Raw genomic sequence first — 20,619 nt, 5'->3', positions numbered from 1 at the left:
CATTTTTACGGCATTTAGCGGTTTTTTATTATTGTCAGTTTTACTCCTACTCCGGAAATAAAACTTCGAATTGTAACCTAATACTGTACCGATGTTTTTTATTTTGCCTTTTCCTAAAAACTCAAAATAAGTATTTAGAAGGAATGTGAAAATGTAGAAAATTGGCTGACGAATTTTTAGTTGTGTTGGATAACTAAAATCTAACAATTATGTATTAGCCAAAGCCATTTTTGAGAAAAAAAAAAGAATACAAATTAATATTGATTATGAAAAAATGTTTTTATTGACCACATTGACTGACACTAAATCCTAAGACATCTCTGAAACTTCAATGGAGATTGGGTGATTTTCTAAATTTTTAAGTAACCTTTAAAAGTCGCGATTTTAAGTTTCTAATTAGATAGATGTTAACGTCATTTCGGTAAACATTATTTAACTCGGGAACAAAGCAGTAAATGTTAAGGTTTTTTTATCCAATGCACCGCTTATTGACTTATTCTACACTGAAATTCAATATGAGAATTATTATAACATGATGTATTTTGGTTACGGTAATTGTTAAGACTACCAGTGTACACTACGATGCACCATGCTCTGCTTTCCAACTATCACTTTTAACCTAACTATGAACAAAGGTTTGTTCTTCTGAGTATTCGATATTCACAGTTGTACTCTGTAAAGAACTGTTTTTAGTGTAGTGTATTTCAATGCCAATTTTGGAATTGGGTTAAGGTAGGTTCAATACGCTTAACCACGCTTCCACTCGAACTAAGAGTTCTATTATGGCTCATCCCTGGGTTGAAGTTGTTGTTTCATCCCAGCCTTTTTATCAAAGTCTATTATGGCCTTAAGATGACACTTCTATAAAGTCGTAGATCTCGAGTTTATATTGTTCAAATATATTGAGCCATTTCGTCGTCATCCTGACAAAATCTGCAATTCGCTTTTTCTATCAGTCCGATTTTGTTCTTGTGTTCTTTGAGATGACAGTGTCCTGTTAGGGAACCTACGATAATTCGCAGATCATTTCTATTCAATGTATTATATCTTTGAATCCCTTCTTCGAAGGTTCATGTAAAAAGCGTCGATATTGTTATTTTGGCTGTGCTGTTTGTTACGCGAACAAAAAATTCTGAACCTATGAATGTTTCTTTTGTCCCTCCTCTGGCAAGTACGTCGGCTTCTTCAGTTTCAAACTAACTTACAGTCAATTTGATTTGATTCCAGTGCCTCTAATGCTGCAAGGCTATCCGATATAATGTTTATAGGTGTGTCCCCGCAGTTCATCTTTGTTACTTTCTGCAGTCACATCTACATAGCATAAATCTCTACTTGGAAGATAGTGGAGTAATTACCTATGCCTTAACTACTGCGTAGTCTTGGTTTTGCTCCACATACTCCAGCTCCAACTACTTCATCGTTTCTTGATCTGCACTTATGAGATTCGTTTTATTAGACTCCCATTCGTCCCTTCCTGGAAAGACGACGATAACTGGTTTTTCGAAATTATACAGTAGGAAAAATGAAAGAATACCCATGAACGAACATATAAAACACGCTGTATTTTCCTGTCACCGTGTCATACGAAAAACTGGCCAGCGCAAGTACATGTAATAATTATTATTACATGTACTTGCGCTGGGCAATTTTTTTGTGACACGGTGACAGGAAAATACAGCGTGTTTTATATGTTCGTTCATGGGTATTCTTTCATTTTTCCAATAATAATAATTATTATAATAATTTTCCAATAATAATAATTTTCAATAATAATTATTATTACATGTACTTGCGCTGGGCAATTTTTTTGTGACACGGTGACAGGAAAATACAGCGTGTTTTATATGTTCGTTCATGGGTATTCTTTCATTTTTCCGACTGTATCTAGGTTGTATATTAAATCTGATACCATTTCCAACTCGGGGTGATTTTTATTAACATCTCCATATTTGATTCCCCTGTACCCTTCCTTGGCTAGAACGTTAAGGATCAACCATTCACTGTCCCCTGTCGTAGGTACGCCTCTGGTAGTAGGCAGAAACGTTTATTTATCATAATTTAGTAGAATATACATATAGCTAGTACCTACACTTTTTGCCTAGTATGGCAAGGACATGTCGAATAGTTTTAAAGTACTGAGCAAAAATAATTAATTTTTAAATAAAACAGAACCTGTTACCCTGTAACTCAGAAAGGAGCCATATTTTATTTAAGTGATTTGGGTTAAATCTTAATATTTTGACGTCTAGAATCTACAACTCAGAAATTGGACATTTTTAATGAAACACCCTGTATATCTACAAGTTATACATTTCATTGGAAATTGTAGCTGTATTACTTGAATAACCTATGTATCTGAAGAATTGGCCTAATGTTAGTTTTCTTTTAGTTTTTGGGATATTTTCTTTATTTTCCCCATCTTCTCTATTTTGTTTCTGAATCGTGCGTACACGTATTCTTTTGTCTATTGCCTCCCTTGTATCTTTTGAAGCTCTGATTGACTCTGAAGTTTACATATGGTAGCCAGACCGCTAACCATGTAATATTTCCTGTTGAGAAAATCGTTTTTCCCTGGTTTGGTGGCGGAGAAAAAGTTTGCAAGAATTATTATTCAAATGATTAAGTTGTTGTTCCCACGTGGACGATTTTATTTCCAATTCTTCATTTAAAACTCTTACCACACTATGCTTTGGGATACATATATATTTTTAAGTAATTTGCATAGGAGCCACACCTCGAATGATTCTATGGATTCAATATTCTTATTTTTAGTGACCAGTTTTCTGAACCATGTAACGGTGCATACATGCAGTTATACTGCATATAAATAAATTACTTATATAATTAACGGTGTCCTTCTGAGCGTGTTCCCTAAAAGGTTGCAGTTATGTTTATTTTGGAACTCATCATCCAAATAATCTGCGAGTTCTTTTATGTGTTTTCCTGGTTGCTCTCTTTTGAGTTCCAAGGTTCCTAATAAAAGGTTAGTTCAAACACATCTTGAGCTTCTGACTTCTGGATAAGCACATGCTAATTTATCTCTCTCTCTCTCTCTCTCTCTCTCTCTCTCTCTCTCTCTCTCTCTGTCTCTTTTTTTTTTTTTTTAATTAGTTACCTGTGAATAAGTGGTTTTATTTATCTGCGGAAACATCTTGGGCGAATCTAACCATTTACAAGTTTATTTGGGAAAGTTAAAAATCCTATTTGTTTGTTCTGTATTATTTATGTTGGGTAGAGGTACTAAAAAGTTATGTGTAGTTTGATATTTTTTACAGTATCCTAATTTACTATACATACACATAAACTGTTATTGTGCTTGTTTTTACACATAATTATTCTTATTTAGGTGCCGTAGTGGTGTTGAGGATGGCCATGGTGTTTACAGAGCGAGAAGAATTTGTTGCTGATCATCCTTTCATATTGCAATTGGTATATAAGGCAAACGAAGACTCGCGTATTTTGTTTAGCGGTAGAATTTATAAACCAGAGTCTTAAGTCCTCGTAAATTTTATGTTAGCTTTGGATCTTACTACATTTTCTTGATTTGCTTATTCTAATATCTTCTAATATCTATTAATTATTATAATTTTATGTTTTGCACTATTTCTGTTCTACAAATAAAACTAAAATTATTAAAACATCAATTTGCGGAACCATTCCCTAACAGCAATCTCTATGTCCAATTTAAGCGGGTGTCCGAAGCATTTTAGTGACTTTTTTTATACTGCAATTTTTTTCAAATGCAAAAACAATACATTGGATTAATAAACAATTATGTATCTATTATCTTCTATTCTTTCGAATCCTGGCTGGGTGAAAATGTTTCGTTTAATGAATGAAAATAATTTCTATCCTTGTGGAATCAGTACCTACTCATCTGAGGGACCGCAGACGTTCGGATACAATTAGCGTCTCTTTGTAAAGACAATGAAGTCGACCATTATTATTTCCCGTAGTTCATTACCCGTATGCACGCCAATTGTTAATATCAAATTCTTAATTGTATGTTAAAAATTAGCAATAACTATCTCTTAAAACCTACCAAATTTCATTTGCATATCTCAACCGGTTTTAGAGAAATAAATAAATGGTCAGTTTGTAAGAAAAAATTCAGCATCCTGTATCTCGGAAACGAAGCATTTGCGGTCATATGTTTATAACGCAAACAGTTATTATTTTATCATGCAGAATTACTCCTTAAAGTTTGTCGCACTTATTTAGAAACATCCTGTATTAATGAAGAACATGACTAGTTATTAAAGTACCTAACGTTTTTATTATCCAACAGAATCAAAAAACAGAATGTTAAGAAAACCTAAGGCTGTAGTTGGGTTTCAATTTCAGTATTTTATAAATTGCTAGAATATTCCACAGGGTGTGATGAACTTTGACAAAAAAACACAGTTTGATTGGTACACCCTGTATACAATGATAATAATTTACCTGCCTAGGAACAATATTATTACAGCGATATTGTTAAAGCATAAGGCTAAATTTACTGTTAAATTTTTTTAATACCGGATCAAAACACACACACTGAACAGAGTAAAAACTGGATAGACATTACTATTGAATGGACACTGCACTAAGAACTCAATAAATTTGACCACCAATCATCATGCAGAAAACAACAAAGCAAAATCAAGATATGGGAAATGAAAATACATACATACGTCGAATAGTTATTATTAACAATTTAGGTAGATAACTAAGAAAATATGAAACACTTCAGTGGTCGGAACCCATAAAGCGACTGTAAGATATCAGATTACTAACGAATAGTATTAAAGACACTAAACAGAAAAAGGGTAGAACAAGAAAAATGTAGTGAGAAGAAGATAGTTTTGTAAAATGGTGGAAGGCAAATGAAATAATTAAACTTGGAAGTGTAATATGGCGGCAAATACTAATAGGTTTGGATCCCGCGTACCAAAAAAAGTTAATTAATAGCAAGCTGAAAATTTGTTAATAGCTTAACGGTGTCTAGTCGGACAAACTTTGATGTACGAGAACACTGGAACAGAGGAAGTTTTAATTATGGTAAGTACAACAGTTTAAAAATTTGGAACGTCAGATTACGAAAACGTCCCATGTATTTTGTCGGACAGAACATCCAATTGATTTGTTACTCTTTCATTAAACTCTCATGCAAAAATCAGACTGCTATTACTAACCAACATGATTCCTGTCATTTGACATGTTCTTCGGGTTCCACTCATTAAAATGTCCAGTTGGTGATAAACACCAGTCTGATTTTTGCATGAGAGTTTAATGAAACGGTAACAAATCAATTGGAAGTTCTATCCGACAAAATACATGGAACGTTTTCGTAGTCTGACCTTCCAAATTTTTAACCTGTTCCACAATTAAAACTTCCCCTATTCCAGTGTCCCCATACATTAAAGTTTGTCAGACTATACTAAATTTACAATCAAGATGCAGTAGAAATAAAAAACCAAGAGACGTTAAATGCTACTAGGAGCACTCCCGAATCATAATTTACAATGTAATATATCGCATTCCACGAATATACGACCCTCTTGGATTATCGCGACAACGAATATTTTACTGTGCATACTGTGCAAAATATGAAGAACGAAAGTAAATTGCAAATTATATTGTTGTTTATTGGAGTAATTATTAGAGCAAAATACTTTCGTACTTCTTATTTGCACACTAAAATATTCGTTGTCGCGATAATCCAAAACAGTCGTATATTCGTAATACACCATATACATTGGAAATCCCAAATCATGAATTCCAAAGTTTAAACATTGTTAATTATGATTCGGAAGTGCTCCTAGTAGTATTTAACGTGTCTTGGTTTGTTTATTTCTACTGCATCTTGAATGTAAATTTAGTATAGACACCGTTAAGCTATTAACAAATTTTCAGCTTGCTATTAATCAACTTTTTTTGGTGCGCGCGATCCAGGTCTATTATTCAAGAAATAGCGTTCATGAAATAAATTCAGCTATTCTTTGTATACGAATGTGATTCACTTTTTTTGGTTTGGAATTCATTGTTTTGGCGTGAGTCATATGACATTGAAGCATATCTAATACAATAACAGACTATTAACTATTTTTACCACATTATTAATTATATGACCTTATTAGTGTTTTAAGGTCAACTGGTCAACACTTAATAAATTTAAACAAACCTACTAGGTATAGGTACATGAACTACGCGTTTTAAAGCATTTTTGGTTAAAAAAGTTGATTACATTAATCACTCAAACTGTGAATCTCTTTCTAAAAAATCTTTCTTTTACTTAGGTTACTACATAGTTGAAACGATTTAGTTGTTAAATAGTTACATTTTTTACATGCTTTCCATTGAATCATTACAATCCAATTACATTGAATCAATTACATTGAATCCCCTATTTTAAAGCTTCGGATTATTTTCTTCCTCCTACATTATTTTTTTTTTGTTTCTTTTTTAATTATCTATATATTTTTTAATATGTATGTTTTTTTTAAATCAAGATCCTATAGTATTGGGATGCTATAGTATTTTTATTTTTTATTTGGTATTGTAGTTTTCACTTCTTATAGGTATTTTATTGTTTTTTTTTTTATAAAAATGATTCTTTTGCCTTTCTTTTATAGTTATTCTAAGAAGTACATATTTATAAATAATAAACAGTATTTAATGTTAATGGACATGTAAGAATAACGAACCAAAAATTTAGAAATGGTGCCAAATTACCAGTAGGTACATTTATTTACGAATTCTTGTGGTTTTGAGTTTATGTTGCACAATTACATTGATTTAAAAAAAATAATATTATTGCACAATAAATCATTTGGACTCCAAACATAATCAACTTTAAACAAACTATTCTCTTCTAAATTCTGTTTACCCATAAACTATCTAACTAAACCAACAAAATAATACTGCACTTCACCAACCAATGTCTAAGGATATATCCAGAAAATTTAAGAAGTGTAGTTATTATTCTATAAAAAAAATATAAGTTTAAGTATTATTTTTTTGTAATATTTGCTAGTAAGTTATATGTAAAAGATCTCAACTAAAACTTTGATAATAATCAAAAAACAAGTTAAAATAAATCCAACTGTTATCTAGTATTTTCTATTTTTTACCTTTTAAATAAAAAGACATTATTTATCTCTACTTTTCCACAAATTATAATAAATAAATTATCTAAAATCTAACAAAAACCTTCACTACTGTATGACCTGCATAGTTGTCCAATCTTATTTCTTTAAGTGCCATCTCCGCGACTCATGTCGGCGATCATCAAAGCTATTCGGACTTTGGAGAAGGCTGCTCTGAGAAGTTCATTTGATGTACCTCCGAACCATTCTCTCAGGTTGTTGAGCCATTATATTCTGCGTGTCTTAATGCTGCTTCTCTCCCCTTGGATCTTTCCCTGAATAAACAGTTGGAACAAGTTGTATGGCTCTCTACTGTCTCTCTACGAATATCTGAGATATTCCAATTTTCTTGTTTTGATTGCATTTAAAATTTCCATTTCTTTATTCATCCTTTTCAGAATCTCTTTGTTTGTGATGTGTTCTGCCCACGATATTTTCAAAATTATTCTGTATACACCCACAACTCGACTGATTCCAATTTTTTCATTGATGTCGTATTTAAGGTCTAAGTTTCCATTCCATAAAACAAAGTCGGTTTTGATAAAAATTTGATCATGGTAGGGTTGAAACTCACCAACTGAAGTGTAGTCCATTCATTAACGGTAAAATATTGCAAAACCTTTAAATTTTAAAGAACCGCTTGGATTGACATGAAATTTGGCATACACACAGCTAACAAGTCAAAGAAAAAAAGTGATATTGTGCCGATATGTGCTTTTGCCCTGGGGGTGGTTTTCACCCCCTCTTGGGGGTTAAAAAATATTCGTCCAAACAAAGTCAGGAAATGGGTAAACTGGCTAATTTAAAGTAACTTTTGTTCTATAGAGTTTTTTCACTAAGTCAATACTTTTCTGAGTTATTTGGCAGTGAATATGTTCATTTTTTCAACAAAATAACCACGCTTTTAGACGGTTTTTCGCAAATAACTCAAATTGTAAGTATTTTGCCGAAAAAGCATTCTTAGCAAAAATATAGCCTATAAAAAACTTAAAAAAATAGTGAATATATCACGTTTTTTTATTTAGTAGAAGCAGAGTTATAGGTTATAGCTAATGAAATATAGGTTCATATTCGTCAAATTCCAAGTGGAATACTTTAACGTGAAATAACCAAAAATGAAGCACATTTCGGGGAAAACTCATTTAAACTCATTTAAAGTGTTTAAAAAAAGCTTCATTTTTGTTTTATAAAAAAAATTTCTAGCATCAAAATTAAACAAGTTACGCTCAAAATAACGTTAGTCCCTTTTGGTTTTGGTAAAAAAATTGAGAAAATCACCCCTAATTAGTATCTTAAATGAACTTAATCGTAACGACTTCACAAGTTTCTTGACTCGTGTATATATTGTTTATATGATCTGTAAGTTTCATCGGTTCAAAGTCCTTATTATTGAAACGGCTGTAGTTAAAAGGGGTTGAACGAGTCACTGATCACGAATGTATGCAAATTTAGAAACACCAAATCTTGATCAATTTTTGTCTAACAGAAAAACAAAAAAATACATGATATTCAGAAAAGCAAATCTGACTTTTTTTGTATTTCGAGACTTTTGGTATCTCTAACAATTTTTAAGTTATTTTGAAAAAAAGCATATTTTTCAAAATTTAAATTTTTAAAAATTTTATTTTGAAACCAAATTTTTTCAAAAATAAACACTTTGAATCGATGAAACTTACAGATCATATAAACACAATATAAGTAAAATAATTTATGGAGGGGCAACGATTAATTTCATTTAAGTTGCTAATTAGGGGGTGGTCTTCCCGATTTTTTTTTTGCAAAAACAAAAGGGACCAACTTTATTTTGAGCGTAACTTGCTTAAATTTAATGCTAGAAACTTTTCGTAAAAACACAAATAAAGCTTTTTTAAACACTTTAAAAAAGTTAAAATGGGTTTTCCCCAAAAAGTGCTTAATTTTTTGGATATTTCACGTCGAAATATTCTTGGTGAATATGAAACTATATTTCATTGGCTATAACTCTGGTTCTACGAGATCCAGAGACCTAACGCGTACACCATTTTTTTACTTTTTTATAGGCTATATTTTTGCTAAGAACAGTTTTTTCGACAAAATACTTACTTTTTGAGTTATTTGCGAAAACCCGTCTAAAAATGTGGTTATTTTGTTGAAAAATGAACATATTCACTCGCAAATAACTCGAAAAGTGTTGACTTGGCGAAAAAGCTCTATAGAACAAAAGTTACTTAAAATTAGTCAGTTTACCCATTTCCGGAGTTGTTTTGGACATATATTTTTTCACCCCCAAGAGGGGGTGAAAGTCACCCCCAGGGCAAAAGCACACGTCGGCACAATATCACTTTTTTTCTTTGACATGTAAGCTATGCGTATGCCAAATTTCATGTCAATCCAAGCGGTTCTTTAAAATTTAGAGCAAAAACCGTGAAAGAATGGACTATGGAAGCAACCGGCAGAATAAATTGACAGTAGACTAAAACAGGATGTGTTCTTCTAAATGTCCCCCTTTTTTCAAAGTGACAGCTGACGTGTGTCGTATACAGGAAATTAAAATATTTAACCTGTGAAAGGACCCGCCAACACACCGTATGGAAAAGTGGTCCCGGTCAAATTTAACGAAAGTTTGGTCAATGATACTCCTCGATGTGTAAATTAAAAAAGTCCATGGGACCTGGGTCTGAATAACAACTATTCTCGAGCTACAGTTTTCTGAAGTTATTGGATTCGAGTGCTCGGTTTACATTAAGTGCGCTAATTCACGGCCAAGTGAACGAAAATATTTATTATTGGAAGAAGAGAGACTCATTTTCTTCATGCATACTTGCGTCTTGTATATGAATTCGTGGTAAAAAATATATGCATCGTATTATCTCTTCAGAAAAGTCCTCAGAAGACTAAATAAAGAAGTGCGTAATAAAATATGCTACTAGAGCAATATAAGAATTATCATGTTTTCATGAATTCTTCACAGTTAGGCAATACCAGTAAAGCTGCAGTTCTGTCTTATCTTTAGAATACTACTGAACAGTTGCAGATCTAGGGGGGAATTGGGAATAGGGAACTTGCACTAAAAAAAAATTTTTTTTGTATAAAATTGTTAATTTATGTTTTAAAATGTTATATTCAAAATATTACGTCTTAACAATGAATAGTGTACGTACAACATATGGTCAAAGTTCCGCGCCTAAAATTTACGTTTCAAACAACTTCAAAAGCGAGAGCTGGGCTCTGACGTCACAGGCCACTCGTATCGTTTGCCCGTTCAGTGGGCTATTGCATTTAATGCAGTTTGCCCATAGATAAATAATACAGTTGAAATATCTTGTTTTACTCTGTGGCAAAAATGATTTTTTCTGTGACAGGCAAAATATTAACATTTTATCTCTGTTGACATGTATCAAAAAGTTCTTTTTTATGAAATTCCTTTTGTCGTTTCTTGTGTTGAAGAACAAAGAAGAAACAAGTAACTTAAAAATAAACAAAACTTTTAGTAAGAAAAGTAAGAGTAACTAAAAAGTATTGGTGCTACTATAGTATGCGGTCTACAGTCGGGTTTCTACTATAGCTTGCGGTCTACCGAGGGATGCGGTGTAAGTATAAGCTGAGATGATAAAGATATTAACTTGTAAAATTACAATAATGATTCTTCTTATTTATGCGTATTATTAACTTTGTAAAGAAGGATTTTGTTGGCTATGTACACGTTCTATCGGTACGTCTGCTAATCACCATAATATTTTTTCAGAAGGCTTTGAACACAATAATGAAAGGCTCCAGTAGGTACTAATAAACATTACAATAAAATATAATCTTTATTATAATGCAAATTACACCGTAATCTTTTCCAAGATATACGAAATTCTTCGATTAGAAGTAGGTAGATCAAACCCACGGGGTAAACCGTGTACTATAATATAATGGTACCAAACTATTGTTATAAACGGTTTAAACATGCTTATTAATAACTCTTACTTATTTGCCTTGACACCTCGCATTTCTCCAATAGAATAGCTTTCACTACTTTTTATAAAAGTTGCCACCATGAAGACATCAACGGTAGGTAAGTTAGTCAGATTGACCTTTTGAAAAACCCTCGTCCGTCATATTATGCGTTTTAAACTCTTTACAAAGTAGCACTCAACTTTATCAATTTCAGTTTAAAACTAAGCTGATTGGGAAACTACTTATTACAATGTATAAGATGAACATAAATAATACCTAGGAATTTTCCATTAAAGACGATTAAAATGTAATATACCCGTGATACCTACCCTAATCGCGTTGTTTCCGACTGCTAGGCCCGGTTGATCGTCGCCCGTGACGTCGAACCAATAGAAGGACGTTCAAAAGCCTCCTAAGATATTTTAATTTTATAGTATTTTCAAAGCGTCGTAATTAGCGTACGGGTTAAAAATATTTGTTTTTTTCGCATGCAAGCGTTTTAAGATCATGTTACCTTATGTTTTTTAATATCATTTTAATATTTAAAAATTTATGCAAGTTCCCTATTCCCTTCGTAACACGGTCCAGAACTAAAGAAAAAGTTGTCGAAACATAAAAATTCATTAGCTGACATGAAACTTGCCCCGCATATAGATAAGTAGAGAACATGAACTTGATCTTAACAAGAAAAAAACAAAGTACCTGGTAGTCAGTAACATATTAATTACAATTGTCTATGAAAAAATCGGGTTTAAGTCATCTTCGACTATCTGTGCGTTAAGATTTTGCTGATTTCGGTTAGATGCATCATAATATGTCGTGTTAACTAACGACCTATCAGGATACTTAACATTGGGTTGATGTCTTGCAGAGCCTAAAAACCGTAACACACTGGTTATATGCGCACAAATAGGTACCTACAGTTCTCGCACCAGATTGACAGGTACAGTAATATCAGCTAATCGGTTCTTCTGCAGGCTCATCTTCATCAACTCATCAACCGTGTAGGAAATGAATATTTGGTGCTTTGTAGCTTGCCGAAACCCAGAAAATATTCGAAGTCTTATGAATCCCGGTTCAACCATATTCTCATCAATTTGAAACTCTTCGTCACTATCTCTAATTATTTTATCTTGTATATAAGACGGTGCCAAATTAAATTAATATATCTCAATCGAAAGGTATTTTAGGTATTGTAAGTCGAAAAGAGGAAAGTTGTCAAAATCATGATTATGAAGCCTTCTCGATTGACCATTTCTTCTAATCAGATTATTAGTCTCAACTCTAGCTTGTACAATATTGGGAATTAATAACGTATGTAATAATTGTTGAGCAACTTCAGCTGGAGCACCTTCCATTGTACAATATTTTGTATAAAAAAGTTCATCATCACTGGCTCTAGAACTCCGGGTGGACCTTGGCCTGTTCAAGAATCAGCTTCCATTCCTTCCTATCCTTCGCCTAGGTTTTCCAATTTCGTACTCTTAACACCCGTAACTCGTCTTCCACCTGGTCCTTAAATCGTACTCTGGGCATACGTATTTTACTCACACCGTCCGGTCTTTGGTTATAAATATGTTTTGACGTCACCAGCTTGTTCATTCTCGTTAAATGAAGAACAATTTTTTCTTTAATTCTGGAGCATGTTACGGATTGAATTACCCCATTCTCCCCCCTAGATCCGCCACTGTTCAATAGTATCCTAAAGATAAGGCGGAACTGCAGCTTTGCTGGTATTGCATAACTGTGAAGCATTCATGAAAACATAATTCTTATACCGCTCTAGTAGCCCATTTTATTTCGCTTTTCTTTAGTTTTCTGGGGACTTTTCGGAGGTTTTCTGAAGACTAAAATACGATGCATCTATTTTTGACTACGAATTCATATACAACATGCAAGTATGCATGAAGAAAGTGAGTCTTTCTTCTTCCAATAATAAATATTTATATTCGTTCACTTGGCCGTGAATTAGTGCACTTAACATAAACCGAGCACTCGAATCCAATAACTTCAGAAGGCTGTAGCTCGAGAATAATAGTTATTCAGACCCAGGTCCCATGGACTTATTTAATCTACACATCAAGAAGTATCATTGACCAAACTTTAGTTAAATTTGACCGGGACCACTTTTCCATAAGGAGTGTTGCGGTGTCCTTTTGAGAAAAATTGAAATTCAAAAATTGGCACACAGTATTTGATACATTTCTAAATTTCAGACAGTCTTTGATACATATTCCATTTTTTTTAATTTCAATTTTTCTCAAAAATTTCACGAGTTTAATAATTTTTAATGTCCTTTATATGACACATATCAGCTGTAACTTTGAAAAGAGTGGGACATTTGGAAGAGCACATCCTGTTTCAGTTTGCTGTCAGTTAATTCTACTGGTTGCTTCCAATTCAGATGGTGGGTTCTTAACATTACTATGATCAATTTTCCATGATCAAATTTTTACATAATATAGACAAGGCGAAAACGGCGGGTTCGTTGGGAAAAATATTCCCATGAAATTTTTTTGCATAATTACATTCGTGAGACATCCCAGAATAAGGTTCAAGAAGTCGCCCACGTGAAAAGTGAGCCAAATTTTTTTTAACAATTTTTTTTTAATCAAATTGCAGAAATCAATATTTTTGGCCTGGACAATTTTTTTGTAGGTTTTTTGGACCATTGTGGATAAAAATGGTATCTTATAATTTTTCTCTAAAGTTGATCGTTTTCGAGTTATAAGCAATTTAAAATTGAAAAAAACAAAAAATGGCGATTTTCAAGGCTTAATAACTCGGTTAAAAGTTAATACATATTATGAAAGTCAGAAAGTGACTAAATCAAAGTTTAATGCCCCCTACAAGATCCCGAAGAAATTTTTGTCATTATTTTATTACTAAGCTGTTGTTATTTTTAAATAATAATATTGAGCGCCATGCACGTGGTAGCCGGCCCTAAATGCTGAGTGCGAGAGAGATGCCACTCCGGCAGTCCAATTGTGCATCTTACTTGCACTCACATTTACGGCCGTCTACCACGTGCATGACGCTCAATATTGTTACTTAAAAATAACAGCTTAGTAATGAAATAATGACAAAAATTTCTTCGGGATCTTGTAGGGGGGCATTAAACTTTGATTTAGTCACTCTGACTTTCATAATAATAACTTTTAACCGAGTTATTAAGCCTTGAAAACCGCCATTTTTCGTTTTTTTTTTTTCAATTTTAAATTGCTTATAACTCGAAAACGATCAACTTTAGAGAAAAATTATAAGAGACCTTTTTTATCCAGAATGATCCAAAAAACCTACAAAAAAATTGTCCGTGCCAAAATATCGATTTTTGCAATTTGATTAAAAAAAAATGTTAAAAAAAATTTGGCCCACTTTTCACGTGGGCGACTTCTTGAACCTTATTCTGGGATGTCTCACGGATGTAATTATGCAAAAAAATCTCATGGGAATATTTTTCCCAACGAACCCGCCGTTTTCGCCTTGTCTAATAGGTATTTAAAAATTTCAACTTTAGACCAAGTTTTTGAAACTGCATGAGGAATTTTTTCAATTAAAAAATGGGATCTCTACTGATAGTGGTACTTTAAACCTTTGACGTAAGTTAAGGGGGTAGGCGCAAAATCTTGGTCCAATGCTATTTAAATGCATTAATTTTTTTTTTGAATCCTGAGAAATTTAGTAAGTATTTTTGAAAAATTTAAACGCAGAATCAAAGATTACATTATTACCGAGGGTCTAAAGTCCCTGAAAACTTCTATAATATTCATTTTAATAAGTTGCAGGACTGAAAAAAAAGAGAAAATTTAATGTGGTTTTTAATTTCAAATATTTCATTCAAAAGAAACGTTTTGTTTATTTTAAGGGACTTTCGGCTCTCGGTAATAATGTATTCTTTCATTCTGCGTTTAAATTTTTCAAAAATATTTATTAGTTTTCTCAGGATTACAAAAAAATAATGCATTTAAATAGCATTGGACCAAGATTTTGCGCCGTCCCCCTTAAACTTTATGAAATTTAAAATTAGTTGCTTATAGGAGATATTAAGTATACCTCGTCCAATTTACTTACCGTTGCACGTCATCCGCGCCATAGCCTGTGACACGATACCAACACGAAATATTTAGGCGGTGGGTGTGTTCTTTTTTAGAATCAAAATGATTCTAAAGGGGAACACACCTACCGCCTAGATATTTCGTGTTGGTATCGTGTCACAGGCTATGGCGCGGATGACGTGCAACGGTAAGTAAATTGGACGAGGTATATATTGAAAAATATGGCTTTGTAAGCCGAAAGCGAATTTAAAAAATTGTACACACTTCAAAAATACTTTTCTTTTTCCATTATTTAATTTTTGTCGAAGTCATTTTTATCTTCAGTTTAGCCAAATACCTACAAAAATGTACTAAAATTTTAGCATTGTTCTAAAAAAATAATACGGTTTAAAATTTTGGAAATTAACCATAAACTTGGTGTGCATCGTTGCAATAGATTACTTGAGAACCATTCTTTGTGCTGAAATATCTGTAGAGTGTTACTTAATAATCAAAGTTATTTAGGGTTGTATCTGTCTATCGTTTGCTATTTTATTAGTTATGAAATCTCGTAGTGACTAGCAGACTTAACGCGTCTAAAGATGGTATAACAAAAAATCTAAACCCCCTTTTTTACTAACAGGTATTGAAATAGAACCTAGATGTAACTTCGAACCCGATGAATTCACTGCAGATCACCCCTTCCTTCTAGCTATAGTAACTAGAAGCAATCATCAAGGTCAGGGGCTCGATAGTATTTTATTTACAGGAAAAATCGATTTTCCTCTACACTAAGGTAATTAACAGCATGTTTGTTGGGATGTGCATGTCGATTTAGGTATCTTCCACTGATTGGTCTGTTTAGAAATACACACCTACACCTATACACATTCACTCATACACTCGGTTATGAAAATTTAGAACGTTTTTTGTTCAATGACTCTGAATAGGAGTGGAACGAGAGTTGCAAAAAGTATTAAGCGTAACTATGCAGCTAGCCAAATAACACGGAATGACCACCTCCCCAACCATAGCTCAATCCTTTAGACTTTAGTTAGATGATTGAGCTGGGATGAGTTGATTTTCACCTTAGGTAGATTGTGAGCGGTATGGCTTGAATCTGTATATTAATAGAAGTGATCAGAAAAGTGAAAACAAGAATCTACGAAATTGTTATTATAGTCGGGGAGGCAAGTATGCTAAATTTGCAGTTACTCGAGCGTTGCGTTATGGGGACCTATTGGATTGTGAAGATTAGGTCCGAAAACCAAAAAAAGTTATGTTAGTCCAATTTTCCATTTCCAACAATCGTTTTTCCGATTATAGCGCTGCATATCCATAATCCGAAAAAATGTCTCCAATAAAAGTTACTTATTTTTACGTAAGGAATAAAAATCTGCAATAAAAAATTGGGGCTCCTATTTAAGATTTTAAAGTAACCAAACGTGTTTGGTGTCATTAGATAGATTTTTCAAAAATATTGAATACGTGTATTTTCCAGTTTTTTGAATTGATGTTCATTTCGCGAAATAGCTCGGGGTTCCTATTTAAAAGTTTAAATTTAACCCCCACCGCTCTACCTGGGGATCGTGTTTGGTATCACTCGATAGATTTTTTTAAAATATTGCACACGTATTTTTTATTTTTTTGATCTGAAGTTTATTTCGCGAAATATACGCTAAATCGTTAGATTTTTGAAATATACACTGTTCTGGATGTACTTAACTTACCTTATCTTAATCTGACGATTTTGAGTTTTTCTAAGAATAGATATTTTTCGGTCCCCTCTTAACGGACTCCCCTGTAGTAAAAGCCAATATATGGTAGGGGTACATTTACAGGATACAAGGTTTCTCCCCATGCGATTTTCTGACGCGCTCGAGTAACTGCAAAAATCCCCGCTTGGGCTCCCCTACCATTATAGGAGTCAGTGTTCTCCAATTATGTAAAATCCGGATTATATCAATTTTTTGATATATCGTTGAAGATTTTTTGGAGAAAAGCAGATATAGGTATACAAAAGGAATGAACACAAAAAAAAAGTAACACAAACTTATTTGAATTGTACGACGAAGCATCTTCAGGCAGTTTTTAAAAAGAGATGACTGTAGAGTTAGGAGAAGACAGAGAGAGTAGGATAAAGCAATATAGATATCTACTTAAACTAGTAATATTAACTTGTAATAACAGTATATTGTATTCGCGATTTATAGGCCATGGTCCTGGAATTGTAAGGACTCCTTAACCTAAACCATACCGAAGAATTAATTAAAGATGCCAACTGGATTATGACACCATCATGCTAGATTAATCAATGCCGAAATAATGTCCCATGTGAAGGTCTGAATAACATCGAAGTTCTCCAAAAAGTAAAAAAATCGTTAGAACTAGGAATCCGTTGAAAACTAGTAAACCTTTTTAATTTGCTAAACAAAAGCAAACAGTGAGTGAAGGTGAGAAGAGAGAATTTCAGGCACTTTAAAATCAGACGAGACCTCAGACAAGGGATTCTCTCTACTGCGTTAATTGAAGCTGGCAATGAAATAAGACAGGGTGTTTCCTGAGTCCTTTATTGTTCAACCTGATCATGGATAAAATAATAAAAAAAGTAAGAACTAAAAAAAATGGAGAAAACCAACTTAACATAATCTGCTATGCAGACGATGCAATAGTAATCTCTCAAAGTGAAGATAATTTACGACATATGCTGCACCAATTTAATATAACCGCCAAAAAATTTAACATATTAATTTTCCCAAAAAAGATAAATGCATGGCTATAACAGCAAATTTAATAGGATGTAAATTAGAGCTGGAGGAATTGTAGAACAAGTGATGGAGTTTAAAGGCATCACACTATCTATCACACTAAAAGCCCGAAACAGAAGTGGAAGATAAGTGAATAGAACAAACAGGGCCACAGATTGCCTGAATGAAACAATATGGAGAAATAAAAATTTAGATAGAGAAATAAAGGACAGAATTTATAAAATAGTCATCAGACCAAAAATGCTAGGAACAACAGGGATAAAAACCCTTCGAAAAATCGATGGTAAGACACTATGGGAGAGAGCTAGAAGCACAGATATATGACGGAGATGCAAGGTGGAGAATATTAAGAACTGGTTAAGAAACAGAAGAGTAGAATGGAATGACCACATAGCCGCATGACAACAAACACAGCAGTAAAGACGAACTGAGAAGCATGACAAACCGAGAGACGGTTCCCCAAAAGAAAGACGATCAGCGGAAAGACCACGAAAACGATAGAACGACAACTTACTGGAAGCACATTGGAAAAAAATAGACAGTCATGTCTACACAAAAGGGCCGGCGTAGCTAAGCGGTAGTGTGCTTAGCTCGCGTGCTGGTGATTCCAATAGCAACTAGACATTTTTAAAAATGTTTATAGGCCCCAGGTCGACTCAGCCTGAATAAACTGAGTACCTTGGGTAAAAACAGGGGTAATAATAGGCGGTTGAAGCGTAGCACTGGCCCTGTTACCTTCCTTGTATACCGTAGGCCCTAGATATAGCAGACTACCCTGCTATACTCCCAAAGCCACGTGAACGGTATAAAACGGGAGATTATTATTATGTCTACACAAAAAGAAGAAGAAGACGTGCTCTATTTAATTTACTCTTAATCATTAAAAAATTATTTAGCAAACTTACTCTACAAAGATCGAAATATATTTGTAACGTAACATTATGACAATACATCGACACAAAACAATGACAGGCTCCACCATCCATAATTTATTCGAATTTTGCAAGATTTTGTTGTTATTTTGATTGGTCTGTATAAAATTAGTGAATGAACACTCAAAACCAAACAATATAAAATTGATTGCATTGAAAATGTAATTAGATAAGCTTTTAGCTACAGTACAATACCTGTGTACCTAAATATTGACTTAACTGGGTATTTTGTGAGTGGGTAAAAGTAGCAGTAGTTCAAGCAGAAACACATGTCCGAGTTGTCATACATTCAACACTGTATGTAATATTATTAAGCTTAATTAAATAATCCACGTTAGACCGGACTGTATCGTCGCCCCCCGCTAGCGAAATTATTCTGATTCGATTTTTTTGCACAAACATCCTTAAAAAGAAGTCCTTGTATTAACATATCCACAGGGTGCCGTCTGCCGTGGTCGAAAAATTGTTTAAACAATTTTTTTTAAACAAATTCACAACAATAATTTTTTCATTTCGAACAATTTTTAGATAATTTGGGTCATTCTGAGCAAAAAAGGTATCCTGTCATTTTTTTCTAAAATTGATTGTTGTCGAGTTATATGCGATTGAAAATTTGAAAAATGCGAAAATGGCCATTTTCAAGGCTTAATATCTCGATTAAAATTATTATTATGAAATTAAAAAACTGACCAAATCAAGTTTCAAACCCCTTCTTCAAGGCCCCGAAGAGATTTTTGTCATTATTGTATTACAAAGCTGCTATTTTTAATTATTAACAATTAGCGCTATAGTCCAACTGTATCGTCGCCCCCGTTAGCGAAACTATTTCGATTAGATTTTTTTGCACAAACTTACTCAAAAAGAGGTCCTTATAACACATCCACAGGGTGCCGGGTGGTGCCGTGGTCGAAAAATTGTTTAAACATTTTTTTTAAACAAATTCACAAATACAATTTTTTCATTGCGAACGGTTTTTTAGATATGTACTTTGGGTTATTCTGAGCAAAAAAGGTCTCTTGTGATTTTTCTATAAAATTGATTGTTGTCGAGTTATATGTCCATTTTCGCATTTTTCAAATTTTAAATCGTGTATAACTCGACAAAAATCAATTTTAGAGAAAAATCACAAGAGACCTTTTTTGCTCAGAATGGCCCAAATTATCTAAAAAAAATCGTTCGCAATGAAAAAATTATTTTTGTGAATTTGTTTAAAAAAATTGTTTAAACAATTTTTCGACCACGGCACCGCCAGGCACCCTCTGAATATGTTATAAAGACCTCTTTTTGAATAAGTTTGTGCAAAAAATCAAAAATTTCACTAACGGGGGCGACGATAAATCCTGGACTATAGCGCTAATTGTTAATAATTAAAAATAACGCTTTGTAATAAAATAATGACAAAAATCTCTTAAGGACCTTGAAGAAGGGGTTTGAAACTTGATTTGGTCACTTTTTGAATTTCATAATAATAATTTTTAATCGAGTTATTAAGCCTTGAAAATTGCCATTTTCGCATTTTTCAAATTTTTAATCGCATGTAACTCGACAACAATCAATTTGAGAGAAAAATGACAAGAGACCTTTTTTGCTCAGAATGACCCAAATTATCTAAAAAAATTGTTCGAAATGAAAAAATTATTTTTGTGAATTTGTTTAAAAAAATTGTTTAAACAATTTTTCGACCACGGCACCGTCCGATACCCTGTGGATATGTTATAAGGACCTCTTTTGAGTAAGTTTGTGCAAAAAAATCGAATTGGAATAATTTTGCTAGCGGGGGCGACAATACCGCCCGGTCTACGTACTATGCAGGTAATAACGTTATCCTATTTTCAGT

The 20,619-nt window shown here is 33.1% G+C and overlaps 1 protein-coding gene across 11 annotated transcripts in view; it reads left to right on the top strand.

Annotated features, from left to right (window-relative positions):
- The window catches only part of LOC114326365 (antichymotrypsin-2), a 211,168-nt gene that overhangs the window by 141,480 nt on the left and 49,069 nt on the right, over positions 1 to 20,619 (top strand). For 4 of the 11 annotated variants that reach the window (XM_028274715.2, XM_050641617.1, XM_028274716.2 and 1 more), the window contains exon 4: positions 15,726 to 15,878. The exons of 6 other annotated variants lie outside the window; for them this stretch is intronic. In XM_028274715.2, the coding sequence (XP_028130516.1) occupies positions 15,726 to 15,877 (152 nt within the window). In that variant the 3' untranslated portion in view covers position 15,878. Of the gene's footprint in view, positions 1 to 3,346; positions 3,784 to 15,725; positions 15,879 to 20,619 lie in introns of those variants that run through there. One more of the 11 variants, XM_050641618.1, reaches the window with a different exon arrangement.

Source organism: Diabrotica virgifera, chromosome 1, assembly GCF_917563875.1.
Source record: "Diabrotica virgifera virgifera chromosome 1, PGI_DIABVI_V3a".
In the NCBI taxonomy this organism is placed as follows: Eukaryota; Metazoa; Arthropoda; class Insecta; order Coleoptera; family Chrysomelidae; genus Diabrotica; species Diabrotica virgifera.
This window is presented reverse-complemented; position numbering and strand designations above follow the sequence as displayed.